At 44.3% G+C, this 17,500-nt stretch overlaps 1 protein-coding gene across 2 annotated transcripts in view; it reads left to right on the top strand.

Moving 5' to 3' along the window:
• LOC138194674 (monocarboxylate transporter 1-like) overlaps window positions 1–17,500 on the top strand; it is a 27,355-nt gene that overhangs the window by 6,729 nt on the left and 3,126 nt on the right. Inside the window, exons 1-5 of one of the 2 annotated variants that reach the window (XM_069143587.1) lie at window positions 5,182–5,493; window positions 7,255–7,635; window positions 14,993–15,136; window positions 15,284–16,099; window positions 16,902–17,500. The exon at window positions 16,902–17,500 is cut by the window's right edge and continues 3,126 nt beyond it. In XM_069143587.1, the coding sequence (XP_068999688.1) occupies window positions 7,419–7,635; window positions 14,993–15,136; window positions 15,284–16,099; window positions 16,902–17,185 (1,461 nt within the window). In that variant the 5' untranslated portion in view covers window positions 5,182–5,493; window positions 7,255–7,418 and the 3' untranslated portion in view covers window positions 17,186–17,500. Of the gene's footprint in view, window positions 1–5,181; window positions 5,494–7,254; window positions 7,636–14,992; window positions 15,137–15,283; window positions 16,100–16,901 lie in introns of those variants that run through there. The other variant, XM_069143586.1, reaches the window with a different exon arrangement.

Consider the following 17,500-nt stretch of genomic DNA (forward strand, 5'->3'; position numbering starts at 1 on the left):
CTTTTCTGGTTGGGGGCATTGTTATTGTTTACTCGCATGATCAGCTGATCGCGCTGAGTAGACCTACTACTGCTGCTGCCCGGAGCGAGGCCTGAAATCTTGGACGAACTTCGGAGAAGACGTCGGGGTTACAGAGCCGGAGCTAAGCTGAAGGCGAAAAGGAGGAAATATAAACCAGCGGTACCGGAGATCTTAACGGGGAACGTGAGGTCGTTGGACAACAAGACGGACGAGCTCGGCGCTGGTAAAGACCCAGAGAGAGTACCGGGAGTGCAGCATCATGTGTTTCACCGAGACATGGCTGCACTCACATTTCCCGGACCACAGCGCGGCCGTACCCGGCTTCAGGACCGTTCGGGGGGACGGAGACGTTGTTCGGAGCGGCAAGAAGAAAGGTGGAGGGATTGAAGTCTATGTGAACGAGAGGTGGTGTAATCCCGACCACGTGTGTGTGAAGGAACGTTTCTGTAGCCCGGACATTGAACTTCGAGCCGTGGGGATGCGCCCTTATTATTTACCGAGGGAGTTCACGTCCACCATTGTTATCGCTGTTTACATTCCTCCATCAGCTGACGTAGAGGCAGCAGTGGACACCATCCACTCTACTGTGTCCAAACTTCAGACTCAGCATCCCGGTGCATTTTTGTTAGTTACTGGAGACTTTAACCAGTCTGGATAAAGTACTGCCAACTTTGCACCAGTATGTTAACTGCCCCACCCAGAACAATAAAACTCTGGACTTACTGTATGCTAATGCCATGGATGCATACAGTACTACTGCCCTTCCCCCCCTTGGTAGATCAGACCACAACCTGGTCCTGCTGACTCCCAGGTATGTCCCCCTGGTGCAGAGGCAGCCTGTGACCACCAGGACTGTGAGGAGGTGGACACAGGAGGCTAAAGATGCCCTGCAGGACTGCTTTGAGTCCACGGACTGGGACGTGCTGTGTGGACCACATGGGGAGGACATCAACAGCAGGACGGACTGTATCACAGAATACATTAAATTCTGTGAACACACCACCGTACCATCCCGGACTGGACACTGCTTCCCCAACAACAAGCCGTGGATCACCAGTGACCTGAAAGTTCTTCTTAATAAGAAGAAAGCAGCCTTCAGGTCTGGGGACAGGGAGGAGCTCAGGAGAGTGCAGCGCCACCTGAAGGAGAAGCTTAGGGAGTGCAAGGACTCCTACAGGAGGAAGCTGGAGGCCAAACTCCAGCAGAACAACGTGAGGGAGGTGTGGACCGGTATGAAGGAGATTACTGGGTTCAAGGGGAGAGAGAGACAACCAGGGGGAACCTGGAGAGGAACAATCAGGGGGAACCTGGAGAGGAACAATGAGCTAAACTGTTTCTGCAACAGGTTTAGTTCACCACCCTCATCTGTCTCCTCCACACCTCACACCTCCCAAACACCTCTGCTGCCTCCCCCCCTCCCCCTCTGCCCCCCCTGGTGAACTGCATGGACACAGAATCCTCAACTCCAAAGGGCTCTTCCACCATCGACGCCATGACTCCACCCCTCTCTCTGTGACAACTGGCCAGGTTAGGAGACAGCTGGAGAGACTCCACCAGCGCAAGGCTGCAGGACCTGACGGCATCGGCCCCGGGGTCCTGAAGACCTGCGCCGTCCAGCTGGCTGAGGTCCTACAACACCTCTTCAACCTGAGCCTGAAGCAGGAGGAAGTCCCAGTGCTGTGGAAGACGTCCTGCCTGGTTCCTGTCCCTAAGAAGACGACTCCATCCGGCCTCAACGACTACCGACCGGTTGCCCTCACATCTCATGTGATGAAGGTGCTGGAGAGGCTGGTCTTGGCCCACCTCAGGCCGCTGGTGAAATCTTCACTGGACCCGCTGCAGTTTGCGTACCAGCCTCATGTGGGAGTGGACGATGCCATCATCTACCTGCTGCAACGAGCTCAGTCTCACCTGGATGGAACCGGTGACTCTGTGAGAATCACTTTCTTTGATTTCTCCAGTGCATTCAACACCATCCAACCACTGCTGCTGAGTGAGAAGCTGCGGGTGGTGGTGGGGTGGTGGGGGTGGACACGTCCACCGTCTCCTGGATCAATGACTACCTGACAGGCAGACCACAGTTTGTCCGTCTGGGCAGTGTGCTGTCTGATACGGTGGTCAGTGGTACTGGAGCTCCACAGGGAACTGTTCTGTCTCCTTCCTGTTCACCTTCTACACAACTGACTTCCAGAACAACTCAGAGTCAAGACATCTGCAGAAGTTCTCTGATGACTCTACAGTAGACGGTGTATAAGGGATGGACGGGAGGAGGAGTCATTGGTCGGTGTATAAGGGATGGACGGGAGGAGGAGTCAGTGGACGGTGTATAAGGGATGGACGGGAGGAGGAGTCAGTGGACGGTGTATAAGGGATGGACGGGAGGAGGAGTCAGTGGACGGTGTATAAGGGATGGACGGGAGGAGGAGTCAGTGGACGGTGTATAAGGGATGGACGGGAGGAGGAGTCAGTGGACGGTGTATAAGGGATGGACGGGAGGAGGAGTCAGTGGACGGTGTATAAGGGATGGACGGGAGGAGGAGTCAGTGGACGGTGTATAAGGGATGGACGGGAGGAGGAGTCAGTGGACGGCGTATAAGGGATGTACAGGAGGAGGAGTCAGTGGACGGCGTATAAGGGATGTACAGGAGGAGGAGTACAGGGCAGTAGTGGAGGACTTTGTGGAGTGGGCTGGTAGAAATCACCTCCTCCTGAACGTGGCCAAGACCAGAGAGATGGTGGTCGACTTCAGGAGGAAGACGACGGCTCCACAACCGCTGAGAGTTCTGGGAGAGGAGGTGGACATGGTGGAGGAGTACAAGTACCTGGTGTCTCCATGACAACAGACTGAACTGGAAGACCAACATCAACGCTGTCTACAAGAAGGGGATGAGTCGACTCTTTTTCTTGAGGAAACTTCGATCCTTCAATGTGGGCAGATGGAGATGTTCTACCATCTGTTGTGGCCAGTGAACTGTACTTCTAGTAGTCTGCTGGGGGGGAGAGGCGGGGGGAGGGGGAGCAGCATTGGAGCCGGAGACTCCAACAAACTTAACAAACTGGTTAAGAAGGCCGGCTCCATCATCGGCTACAATCTGGACAGTCTGGAAAAGGTGGTGGAGAGGAGGACGCTGAACAAACTATTATCCATATTTGATAATCCTGACCACCCTCTCCACCTGCTGCAGGGACAGAGGAGGACGTTCTCCAAAAGATTCCTCCAGCTGCTGTCACAAGGACAGATACAGGAGATCATTCCTGATACAGGAGATCATTCCAGATACAGGAGATCATTCCTGATACAGGAGATCATTCCTGATACAGGAGATCATTCCAGATACAGGAGATCATTCCAGATACAGGAGATCATTCCTGATACAGGAGATCATTCCTGCCGACCGCAATAAGACTGTACAATAACTCACCTCTGGCAAAATCCATCACACAACAATAACAACGTTGTCTGTTATCCTGTTTGTTTAATTTTTTTTTTTTTTAATTGCACTGTTGTTTAGTTAGTTTTAATTTAATTATTCTATTTCATTTTATTCTATTTTATTGTATATACTGTGCATTTTTATATTTAATATTTTTTACTGTTATTTTATTTCTTTCCTGTATCTATAAATGCTGCTGTAGCGAAAATATTTCCCTTTGGGGATTAATAAAGTATCTATCTATCTATCTATCTATCTATCTATCTATCTATCTATCTATCTATCTATCTATCTATCTATCTATCTATCTATTATCTATCTATCTATCTACCTATCTATCTATTATCTATCTATCTATTAATTATCTATCTATCTATTAATTATCTATCTATCTATCTATCTATCTATCTATCTATCTATCTATTAATTATCTATCTATCTATCTATCTATCTATCTATCTATCTATCTATCTATCTATCTATCTATCTATCTATCTATCTATCTATTAATTATCTATCTATCTATCTATCTATCTATCTATTAATTATCTATCTATTATCTATCTATCTATCTATCTATCTATCTATCTATTAATTATCTATCTATTATCTATCTATCTATTATCTATCTATCTATCTATCTATCTATTAATTATCTATCTATCTATCTATCTATCTATCTATCTATCTATCTATCTATCTATCTATCTATCTATCTATCTATCTATTAATTATCTATCTATCTATCTATCTATCTATCTATCTATCTATCTATTAATTATCTATCTATCTATCTATCTATCTATCTATCTATTATCTATCTATCTATCTATCTATCTATCTATCTATCTATCTATCTATCTATCTATCTATCTATCTATCTATTAATTATCTATCTATCTATCTATCTATCTATCTATTAATTATCTATCTATCTATCTATCTATCTATCTATCTATCTATCTATTAATTATCTATCTATCTATCTATCTATTAATTATCTATCTATCTATCTATCTATCTATCTATCTATCTATTAATTATCTATCTATCTATCTATCTATCTATCTATCTATCTATCTATCTATCTATCTATTAATTATCTATCTATCTATCTATCTATCTATCTATCTATCTATCTATCTATCTATCTATTAATTATCTATCTATCTATCTATCTATCTATCTATCTATCTATCTATCTATCTATTAATTATCTATCTATCTATCTATCTATCTATCTATCTATCTATTAATTATCTATCTATCTATCTATCTATCTATCTATCTATTAATTATCTATCTATCTATCTATCTATCTATCTATCTATCTATCTATCTATCTATCTATCTATCTATCTATCTATCTATTAATTATCTATCTATCTATCTATCTATCTATCTATCTATCAGCATTTAGAAGAGTTTTCATCAGCCGCTCAATAGATTTAATGTTCTTTTTCCTCTTAAATTGTTTCTTCGGTGCAACAAATCCACCGATTGAAAGCTGATGTGCAGAGCAGCGTTTACACCAGCATGTGAGAGTGTGTCTCTGCGTTGGTGATGTCATCGGAGGTGGGCGTGGCCAAACATTTTGTGAGCAACATGAGAAGACCAGCGGGTCTTTTCCAGACTCACATTAGAGGCCACGGCTGCAGCGTCTGAGCTCGCATGGAAATGTCAAGGTCAGTCTGCTGGACCTCGTTCAGTCTGGACAAGTGACCGCTGACAGATTTGTGCCTCGACCGTCGAGTAAAGTTTTCTGCTGAATAAATAGAGACACACACACACACACACACTCACACACACACACACACACACACTCACACACACACACACACACACACACACACACACATACATCAATACTCCGGATTGATTTCCACGAAGGTGCTGTGGTTTGAATCTCAAGCAGATCCTCTGAAGACCGGCTAACTCCAAGTTCACTGTTGTTTTATGGCTGTTGGAGTTCACGCGGAGGTCCGAGTTCAGCGTGAACGTGAGATATTGGACACGTGATGAGGAAGTGGCAGCGCCGGTATGCTCATACACATTTCTGACTGAGTGCATTGTTTTGTTTGACTGTCGGTCCGAGTGTCTGACCTGGTTTACTGAGTACTCACAGATCAATAACATGGCGGCTACCTCTGCAGAGATGACGCTCATGTCATGTGTAGAATAAATGTGTGTGTGTGTGTGTGTGTGTGTGTGTGTGTGTGTGTGTGTGTGTGTGTGTGTGTGTGTGTGCGCGCGCGCGCATGCAGAGGGGCTCATGCATAGCTATATATATATATAATATCTATAATATCTCATAAGGTCAAATTATTTCCATGCAGGTAAATGTGGAGGGTTTAAAGCGGTGGCTTCCTCTTCAGTAGTTACAACATGTGCTCACTGCAGTTTTATTTTAGCGTGCAGTAATAAAACCCGTCTGCTCACCAACAACTCTAGTTCTCTACTTCCTTATTTGAGTGAGCGGGCTGCTCAGCCCATCATCCTGCATCTGATTCATACATCGTCTTCACTTTAACTTGCTGATATTAATTCATCTGTAAAAAGTGGAAGCAGAACAAGTCAGGTTTAAATGTACATGTAGAACAAATTTTAATTGGATTTCTAGAAAATGAGCACAGGAAATTGCTAATTTTTACTTGTACAAGTGTTTCCATTAATGTGCAAATATTTGTTCTAAAGTTTTGGTGCTGTTGGATCATTGCAGAAGAAGGTGCAACTCAAAGGACATCATCGAAACCTCAAACTATAAAAAGAAACGTGGAAAACAGGATGGAAATATGTTTGTTTCATGGAGGAAACACAAGAATATTCCCGTAACCCCGACACAGAGTTTGTGTTTTTTTCAGCTGCAATTTTTGGTCTTTTGCGTGACGAGTCGCGTTTAATTCAATGTACGTCATGGTTGGTTTCTCAGAGTCTGCTTTCTGATATTAGTTCAAATACAGATTTTGTTACGAGGTCTGTGTTGTTTGCATCTGATCAGTTATTTTAATAACCAAAAAACCCAGTTAGAAGCAGCAAAGAGCTGCAGAGTTACTGGATTACCACCAGTGACCTCGCAGATGAAGCAGTAAGTCGGTATCAGTAATGAGGATCTGACGTAGTTAAGTTTCATAATGAACGGTCATGAACCGAAACGCTCCGCAAGGAAGGAACCGAAAGCTCAGCATTAGAAGTGAATGGCCTCAAACATGCAAAACATCTGGATGCATTAATACCGTCTTGCACGTGTGTTGTTGCATGTTTATCTGCAGGTATGTGCAGCGTGTGTTCGAAGTTGACACCTGTCAATGGTTTTGATCGGTTGAAGACTTTTTGACTTTGTGGTGAACAGACAGGAAGTAAAGTGGACCCGGCTTTAAATACGACCATTAGCTCGCTATGACTCGGCTACGACAAACCACGTGTGTAAGTGACAAAATGAAGAAGCGTGTGAATGGCGTGTTAACAGCTTCAGCTGCAGAGTCTCTGGAACAAATTCACACCAGACGTTTCATGTTAAGATGATTATTTAACGCCTTTGTGTAAAAAAGGTGAGATCACTCGGCTGATGCACTCTGGCTTCCATTGATACCTTTGAGGAAACACGTCGGCATTAACATTTGAATGCTGAGTCTGGAGAGACGTTACGTTTCTACGGTACATGTCACTTTTTAAAAACATTATCTTTCCTCCTTCCTTCCTCCATCTGTGTTTTCATGTTTCATTCAGCATCGGGCAGTAAAGTAGATTAAAACCACGAAAGAGGAAAAGATGGATTTGTTTCTGTCTTGTTGATTCTCAGGTCTCTCTGCTCCGTCTCCTCCACGGGTGTTGCTGTAACTTCTGATCTCCGTTCATCTGGACCGGCCTCCTCCTACCCTCCGCCCCCCGACACCCAGCTGTCCTCCAGCCCCGTTCCTTCACTCCGACTTCCATCGTCTTGGTTTTTCTCCCCGGCCGGTCGACATGCCTCCAGCGTTGAGCGGGCCTCAGGGGTACACCCCGCCCGAGGGGGGCTGGGGCTGGGTGGTGGTGGTGGGCGCCTTCATCTCTATCGGCTTCTCCTACGCCTTCCCCAAATCCATCACCGTCTTCTTCAAGGAGATCGAGGTCATCTTCGACGCCACGCCCAGCCAGGTGTCCTGGATCTCCTCCATCATGCTGGCGGTCATGTACGCCGGAGGTGAGTCAGAAATGGTTTTTTAATTTATTTATTCATATTCGTCTGTTTTTTTTTTTCGAGAGGGTGTGAATTATTTTATTTTTTTAAACTTTTCACTACTTTTTAAATTTACAGAAATTGGAACATAAATAGAATAGAGATCATAAAAAGTCATAATTGCAGTACCATAGATGACAAAAAGATAAACAAGTCAAAATTATAATACAGAAATACAGTGAGAGACGGAGAAAGAAGTGGACAAAATTATACAGAATGACTCGATGAAGGAAGGAGAGAAAAACAACAAAACCAAAAACCCACATTGTTAAACTGACATCCTGCTACAAACATCGGATCACAAACCAACATATGGGTGATTATAACTTCAATGACCTGCATCTCACCTCAAGAGCTACAGAGCTAATATATATATATGTATATCTCAATATGTGTCATCATACGGTTAATCATCACAAAAGTTGCTAACACGGTCAATTTCCATTTTTCCAGATTTTATTGCACTGAACTGATAATAAGTGAAATCGGAGCGTTTGACAATGATTAACAGTAAAGAAGAAAAACATCGGAGATAAAGTCCAGTGAAATCCTTTTACATCCTCCAACTCTCTCTGATTTATACTCTGTACATGAGCAGGTTGATATCAGCTGAGGGAGGAGCTGGTTGCCGTGGCGACAGATCAGATCGCTGCAGGACTGTTTGTTAGCATTTACATCTGTTGATTTGTAGCATTTTACTGCATCAGAGGATTTCTGTGGTCGGCGATTGGAGCAGGACTTTATCTTTCACACTTTAACTGAAGCAAACACACACACACACACACACACACACACACACACACACACACACACACACACACACACACACACACACACACACACACACACACACACACACACACACACACACACACCTCTCTCCCATCCAGTCCAGTGAATAATTCTGCAGAAGGTTGGCTGGAGGCAACATGAGAAAACAGACATTTAGGAATGTTTGCAAGCTAAAATAAGAAAAGTAAGAACTGAGATTTCTTTTTTTTTGTAATCCAACTAAACCAGCCGTCGAATTAACAGCTGAATTAATGTCAGGTGTAAAAAAAACACACTAGAAAAACACACCCGGCTTAATTGAAGAAACGAAGTGAACACACAGCCGCTGTATTGGTCCAACAGCACGGAATAAAAATCAACCCTCATTTCAACATCTCAGGAATTTGTTTAAAAAATGTTCCACTTGACTGTTTCCAGATTTCTTAGAAGACAGAAACGCTTCACACCATTTCATCAGTCTGGAAAAGTGGTGCGAGTCCTGACTGGTCGGAGATGGATCCTGAATCTGGGACAAGTTCTCAGTAGTTCAGAAGAAGGTCCCGATGGGAGATCTGACCGAGTGGTTCACTTGGTTCCAACCAAAGTGCAAAATGTGGTCGGACATCAGGTTGTTGTGAACTACCGAACGTCTCCCAGATTCAGGATCCATCTCAGCTTCAGTTCCTCCTCGACCACCATCAGGGCCGACACCATGTCTCTGATGATCTCCTCTGGGGAGCGTCTACTTTCAGCCGAGGACACTTCTGAAGTGTCAAGAGGAGGAAAAATCATAAATCGACAATCTCATTGGGTTCGGCAGGAATCTAAAGGAGTACCGTATTTTTCGGACTATAAGCCGCACCGGATTATAAGGCGCATTAAGCAAAACAACACAGTCCGGTAAATCAAACTCCGGGCGCGGGCTGCCTCACATGAATGCACTTTTAGTTTAGACATTACATTCCTGTTACGGCCGATCAGGTGGTGACCCGGCGTACCGTAATGCTCCGAATATCCACTGAGCGGAGCGGCTTCGTTGCTTACCAAAGTCGTACTTACACATTTCGACAGATTTTTGAGCGCATTGTACGACATAAAATCGATCAATAAGCACAACAAGTAACCATACATAAGGCGCGCTGGATTATAAGGCGCACTGTCAATTTTTGAGAAAATTTAAGGATTTTAAGTGCGCCTTATAGTCCGAAAAATACGGTAGATCTGCAGCGCTGCGCAACACCAAGACAACGGCTCCTTCGGTTTGATCGTTTAAAGCACAAAACCAGCCGGTCTCGTCCTTAATCGACCTTTTTATTGGGTTTCATCCAACGATGATGTTTCAGTTCACATGTTCAGACAGGAGTTACAAAAAGGCTGATCCAGGTTCACATCAGGTTTCTCTTTGTGAAGACACATCGCTGTTCTTTTTCTCTCTCTCACACACACACACACACACACACACACACACACACAGACACACACACACACACACACACACTCACACTCACACACACACACACACACACACACGCACGCACGCACGCACGCACGCACGCACGCACGCACGCACGCACGCACGCACACACACACACACGCGCGCACACACACACACACAGACACACTCTCACACACAGACACACACACACTCACACACACACACACACACACACACACGCACGCACACACACACACACACACACACTCACACACAGACACACACACACACACTCACACACAGACACACACACACACACACACACACACACACACACACACACACACACACACACACTCACACACACACACACACACACACACACAGACACACACACACTCACACACAGACACACACACACACACACACACACACACACACACACACACACACACACTCACACACACACACACACACACACACACACACACACACACACAGACTTCCACAAACGTCTGTCAGCTGACTCAGCGTGAATCACTTCTGAAACGCAACAGGAAGCTGCGCGGAGGAAAGACATGAATTTGACATGAAACGATGAGTCAGCAGTCACACATCCATCATTAATATTTCCATAAATGACTGAGGTGTAAAAATAGGGCAGCAAAGTTGAATTTGCTCATATAAGAAAACAAAAGTTGTTCATATCTTTATTTTAAAACGGTGTTTATTGAATTGAGCTGCTAACTACCTTCGACTTATTGACTGCGTTGTTTCCTTCGATGACTCGTTACTCACATCTCCACCGATTTCCTCACATTTGTGCCCGAGCTGGAAATATAATACGGGATGTTATTATTGTGTCGGATCTTTAGCATCTTTAGAAAAAAGAAGCTTTAAAGAATTGTTCTGTGCTTCTGAATGAGAAGATGGATATTACTCATCTCTCCTTCTCACACTTTCCCCGTGTTGTATTTGCAGTTTTGATGTTCATCTGAAGAATCTTTGATGGGTTTCAGTACCAACACCCATCTCAACGTATTTCTCTTCTTCTACAGGCTCTTTTTCTGTGCCTGTTTCTTTAAGGCTCAATGATATCAATGATCCTCTCTTCTGATTGGTTGATTCTCTTCAGAATGATGCACACCCTGGCCAATCACAGGCTTTCTTCAGTCTTGTATCTTCCATGACAGAATGACTGGTCTGTGTTTTCTTCTAGATAAATGGTTCGACGGTATGTTGTGCCGAGGGCGGACATATGACGTCAGCGTGAGTTTGTGACATCACAAAGTTACGAAAGTCCAAACAAAACAGGTGGTTTATTCTGGCTGTGCTCATCTTTTACAGACTAAGTCTTTTGCTAATGTGACAGTATTCATGCAGCAACTAGACCTGTGAACTCTGAATTGATACAACAGGGGACTTTTAAACATGGAGCTAGACCTTAACTTAGCATATCACAGCCTCCACCCCTCCACCACAGCCACCCACCCTTCCATCACAGCCCCCCTGTGGGGTTGTTTTCTGGATGCCTGCCAGCACGTCATATCTCATTTATTTAAACGGCATCTGAAGATTATAAAGTGGTTTAATGAACGTTGTTTGCCAGGTTGTTTCTTGGCCGGCAGCAGAGACTTAGAGAAGTCGGTCCTTGAATGTAACCTCCTGTAATACTGCAGCCAGCTTCCTGCTGCATCCTGCTGCATCCTGCTGCTTCCTGCTGCTCCCTGCTGCTTCCTGCTGCTCCCTGCTGCATCCTGCTGCTCTCTGCAGCATTCTGCTGCTTCCTGCTGCATCCTGCTGCATCCTGCTGCTCCCTGCTGCATCCTGCTGCTCCCTGCTGCATCCAGCAGCATCCTGCTGCATCCTGCTGCTCTCTGCAGCATTCTGCTGCTTCCTGCTGCATCCTGCTGCATCCTGCTGCTCTCTGCAGCATTCTGCTGCTTCCTGCTGCATCCTGCTGCATCCTGCTGCTTCCTGCTGCATCCTGCTGCATCCGGCTGCATCCAGCAGCATCCTGCAGCATTCTGCTGCTTCCTGCTGCATCCTGCTGCTTCCTGCTGCATCCTGCTGCTTCCTGCTGCATCCTGCTGCTTCCTGCTGCTTCCAGTCTTTACAATAAACTTCGCTAATGGTCTCCTGATTATAGCTTCATATTTACCAAATACACACATCAGTGGTCTCCATCTTCTCATCCAACATCGTTTCCCGGAGTGTTGAACTGTTTGTGTAAAATGTGGAAGTCCACATGTTGGTCTGTAGACAGATGTGAGTGGTGGACATGTTGGGATGGATCCAATCAGCTGTTTCCTCCGTCATCCTCCCCAGCTGCCTCTTTCTCCCTCAAACACGCCGGATGCTCACGAAATCTGAACATCTGAGTCAGAAACGAAGAGGATGAATGAAACAAACATGGAAAAGTATTCTGGATTTCGCTGAGTTTTTCTTGTGATTGTTGGGATAAAAAATGCTCAATTTAGTCTGAAAAGATGTACTTTATGCCGTCATGCACAGCTTCTGTTGATGACTTTTTCTTTTTTTGCAGATAGATAGTGGGAATAATTTTTTTTTTTATTCAAGTTCCAGCAAATATTGCGGGAATTTACTTCAATTTGCGACTTCCTGGAGGGACTGTTTTCTAAAATAAAATCTGAATGTGATTCTACAATGTCAAAGTATGAGACAGATAATAATAGTAATAATAATAACCGTAATAACAACAGTAATAATAATAACAGTAATAATAATAATAACAGTTATAACAACAGTAATAATAATAACAGTAATAACAGCAGTAATAATAACAACAGTAATAATAATAATAACCGTAATACAACAGTAATAATAACTAATAATAATAACAACAGTAATAACAGTAATAATAATAACAGTAATAATAATAACCGTAATAACAACAGTAATAATAATAACAGTAATAATAATAATAACAGTAATAACAGTAATAATAATAATAACAGTTATAACAACAGTAATAATAATAACAGTAATAACAGCAGTAATAATAACAACAGTAATAATAATAATAACCGTAATACAACAGTAATAATAACAGTAATAATAATAATAATAACAACAGTAATAACAGTAATAATAATAACAGTAATAACAACAGTAATAATAATAACCGTAATAACAACAGTAATAATAATAACAGTAATAATAATAATAACAGTAATAATAATAACAGTTATAACAACAGTAATAATAATAACAGTAATAACAGCAGTAATAATAACAACAGTAATAACAACAGTAATAATAATAACAGTAATAACAACAGCAGTAATAATAACAACAGTAATAACAACAGTAATAATAACAGCAGTAATAACAGCAGTAATAATAACAACAATAATAACAGTAATAACAACAGTAATAATAACAGCAGTAATAACAGCAGTAATAATAATAACAGTAATAACAACAGTAATAATAACAACAGTAATAATAACAGCAGTAATAATAACAACAGTACATAATAACAGTCTTGACATTGCGTTGCTAACTGGTGGTCGGTGATCCTTTTCTGTCTTGCCCTGCTTTGTGTTTTTCCTCCTTTCAACAGAGAGAAAGGGAGCAAATGATGTGTGTGTGGGGAAGAGATAGGGGAGGTGATGTGGGGAGGAGCTGGGGGGGGGGGGTTATATAACGTGGGAGAACAGCCTCACTGCCTCTTTGTGTGTTGCAACAAAGGCTGTCAGCAGTGATTTGTTTATGTGCGTGAGCTTCGACTGGATGCTGATTGGTTCCTGTCCTCACTCACACAATGTGTCTTCTGAGGTCATCAATATTTTATCATCTTATTTTTGTAAATCCTCGTTTGTTTGTTTTCCCTCAAACGTCATTTGAGATTCTTTTATTAAATATTCAGCTGATATTTAGAAGTAGTGATTTATAGAATAATTGATAGAGCAAGGGGGAGGAGCTGACTCCATCTGATTGGAAACCTGACGATACTACGTCCCGCCCACCGATAGCTGTAACCTGACTGCACCACAGGCCTGTCAATCAAACAGACACGCCCCCAAAAACCAGGTCTTCTTGAATCTTCTTTTCTAATGAATGAGGGATTATTTTCAGATGGACCTCCAGAAAACTAATAAGAAGGAGTGACTTTAGCTAACAACACCGAGATAACTGCTGACAAAACTATTTAACAACATTTACCTGCTTGAAGCACAAAAATCACAGAAAAATGACCAAATGAGGAACTAAACTAAATATAATTATCTTTTATATTTGATTAATTAAGCTCATTGTCATAAAAACAAATGTTTATGGTGACACATTTAAATGTCTTGTCTTGTCCGTACAACATTGGGAAACTTGAAGATATTTAGTTTACAAGTATAGAATGTACAGAAAAGCAATAAAAAAAAAGATTTGGTGATTATTCACTAGATTTGTTAACAAAATAATGATTATCATTAAAAATGATCATTTTTCTGTTCACTGAGCAATCACTTAATTGCTTCAGGACATCTTGGGCTGAGGAAGCGTCGTCTCCGTCTTTCTGTCCTGTCGTGCAGATTCACACTTTACTTTGTATTCGCGTCCTGCTGACGGCTGAGATCATGTGAAGGTCCATTCAGAGAGAGCTGGCACCACAGCAGGACACGTGGACTTCCCCCTCCCCCTCCCCCTCTTCCTCCTCCTCCTCTCCTCTGCCCTCCTTCCTCCCTGTAACATCCCAGTAACTGGTGCTGTTACACAATCACTATCCCCCTTTTATGTTCACCATCACAGCACCACCTGGTGGTCAACAGTTAAAATGGCGAGCTGATGTCATCACAGACTAAACAGTCTCTGGAGAACAAACATGCTGCTTTCCTGACAAACTCTGGTTTGCAGTTTGAAAATTTTACAAAATTAAAAAATAGTCTCAAAAATATTTGTTTTTAATTAATTGATTAACATTTGTTTACTTACCACAATTTCTCAAAGCTGAAAGTTCAACAGTCAACAAATTTTACATTTGAGAGGCTTCAACTAGCAAAAATGTGTCTTTTTTTTCCTGGAAAAAGGACGAATGAATTCTGAAAACATTGATTAATTAACACCACGGCGGTAACGGGTCTCCGTGTGTCTCTTCAGGTCCAATCAGCAGCATCCTGGTCAACAAATTCGGCAGTCGTCCGATCGTCATCGTGGGCGGATGCCTGTCGGGGTCGGGACTCGTCGCCGCCTCCTTCTGCAACACGGTGAACCAGCTGTACTTCTTCATCGGGGTCGTGGGAGGTGAGTTTCATCCGTTCATTCAGGGGAGGTTTGAGCAACGACACATTTTTATTGTAAAAGAATATCGGTTCTATAAATAAATGAAGGGCACTTCCACCAAATCCCTCCTCACACAAGTTTGGCCTCCTGTGATGTTCCTGTGCTCAGGTCTGGGTCTGGCCTTCAACCTGAACCCGGCTCTCACCATGATCGGTAAATACTTCTACAAGCGCCGGCCCATCGCCAACGGCATCGCGATGGCGGGCAGCCCCGTCTTCCTGTCCACGCTGGCCCCCCTCAACACCTGGCTGTACGACCAGTTCGGCTGGCGCGGCAGCTTCCTCATCCTCGGAGGACTGCTGCTGAACTGCTGCGTGGCCGGCTCCCTGATGCGCCCCATCGGACCCAAACCTCCGCCGGCCAAACCCGACTCGGAGGCCGGCGACGGCAAGGCGGCCGACTCCGTGCAGCCGGCGCCCAAGAGGACGTTCCTGCAGACCGTCAACTCCTTCATCGACCTGACGCTCTTCAAGCACCGCGGCTTCCTGCTCTACCTGATGGGCAACGTGGTCATGTTCTTCGGCCTCTTCTCGCCGCTCGTCTTCCTCTCCAACTACGCCAAGAGTAAAGACATCAGCAAGGAGAAGGCGGCCTTCCTCCTGTCGGTGCTGGCCTTCGTGGACATGTTCGCCCGGCCCTCCATGGGCCTCCTGGCCAACACCAGGTGGGTCCGGCCCCGTGTGCAGTACTTCTTCGCCGCCGCCGTCCTCTACAACGGAGTGTGTCACGTGATGGCGCCGCTGTCGGTGGACTATACGGGATTCGTGATCTACGCCATCTTCTTCGGTTTTGCTTTCGGCTGGCTGAGCGCCGTGCTGTTCGAGACGCTGATGGACCTGGTGGGCGCCCAGAGGTTCTCCTCGGCCGTGGGGCTGGTCACGATCGTGGAGTGTGCGCCGGTGCTGCTGGGCCCGCCGGTAACGGGTAAGACGTTCAAATCTGAATGAAAGAATTGGAAAATACCAAACATAACTTCTCGCAAGATGATGAATTGGTAACGTTTTTTGGGGGCTTTATTCGTTAAAGGAAAAGCATTTTAAAAAATCATCCAGTTGAGCGGGTTGGCGGTTGAATTCCCTCGGTTCCTCCTGACCTGCATCGGCTCGCCACCGTTGGTGAACCAGGAAACAGAGAAGCAAAATAACTGCAGATCATTTAGATTTGAGGAACTGAGGACTTGCTTTGATGTTTTCTGCTTCATAAACAGACTCATCTGAAACAGTTCATTTCATTAAAGGGTTTTAATCCCAGTGTAGATCTGTAGCATGTAGATCTGTAGCAGATCTGTAGCGTGTAGATCTGTAGCGTGTAGATCTGTAGCAGATCTGTAGCGTGTAGATCTGTAGCAGATCTGTAGCGTGTAGATCTGTAGCAGATCTGTAGCAGATCTGTAACGTGTAGATCTGTAGCGTGTAGATCTGTAGCAGATCTGTAGCGTGTAGATCTGTAGATCACCCTAATTATGCTGTGTATGTTTTGGTAGTATTAGTGGTCACTTACAGAAATATAAAATTTAGCTAATTAGGCTGTGAGTTAATGACCGTCATGGTTAGATCTTTTTTTTTGCCAGTATTTCGACGCGTTTTTAATTTCATAAACGAAGGGGGAGTCGCTGTTTCTTGTCGCAGCATGTTTTTCTTTTTAGTCTGCGAAAGTCACCAAAACATTGTCAAAGTGAAATGAAGTGAGGAAGGTGTTTTTTGAACTCGGTGTCGTCCGCCTGCAGGAAGCTTCTACAACTACTACCACCACTACGACTACACCTACATCTCCTGCGGCATCATCCTCATGGTGGCCAGCGTCTTCCTCTTCGTGGGGATGGGCCTCAACTACCACCTGCTGGCGAAGGAGAGGAAGGAGGAGGAGAGACGAGAGAGGGAGGAGCCTAAGGAGGAGCGCGCCGCCATGCTGGCGCCTCCGTTGAAGTCGGACGAGGAGGCGGAGGAGAACAGCGTGCCGGTCGCCGTCACGCTGGACGATGTCGCCCGGATGGACGAAGACACGGTGTGAAAACAAACTGGACGAGACTGGAGGACGCGCACACACTGCACAGAAACACCACGCTACGACCACACGTCTTTAGAGACAAACAAACCCTGAAGCCATAATAAAGTGAATAAAAAAAAAAACAAGTTTTAGCGGGAAAATCGGAGACCTGCTGCTGATTTCACCCGACGCCGAGTCAGCGTTTTCACCGCGTCCAGACCTCCGGTTTCTGTTTGGGGTATTTTAACGTGCCTTTGGTTGTTCCAGGAGCTCAAACACCCGCCGACACGAACACCACATAGAAACGCACAAACAGACCAGAGTGACTGTACGGTAACG

This window comes from Embiotoca jacksoni, unplaced genomic scaffold (genome assembly GCF_022577435.1).
Source record: "Embiotoca jacksoni isolate LCO1_2020_lvr unplaced genomic scaffold, fEmbJac1.0.p SCAF_111, whole genome shotgun sequence".
In the NCBI taxonomy this organism is placed as follows: domain Eukaryota; kingdom Metazoa; phylum Chordata; class Actinopteri; family Embiotocidae; genus Embiotoca; species Embiotoca jacksoni.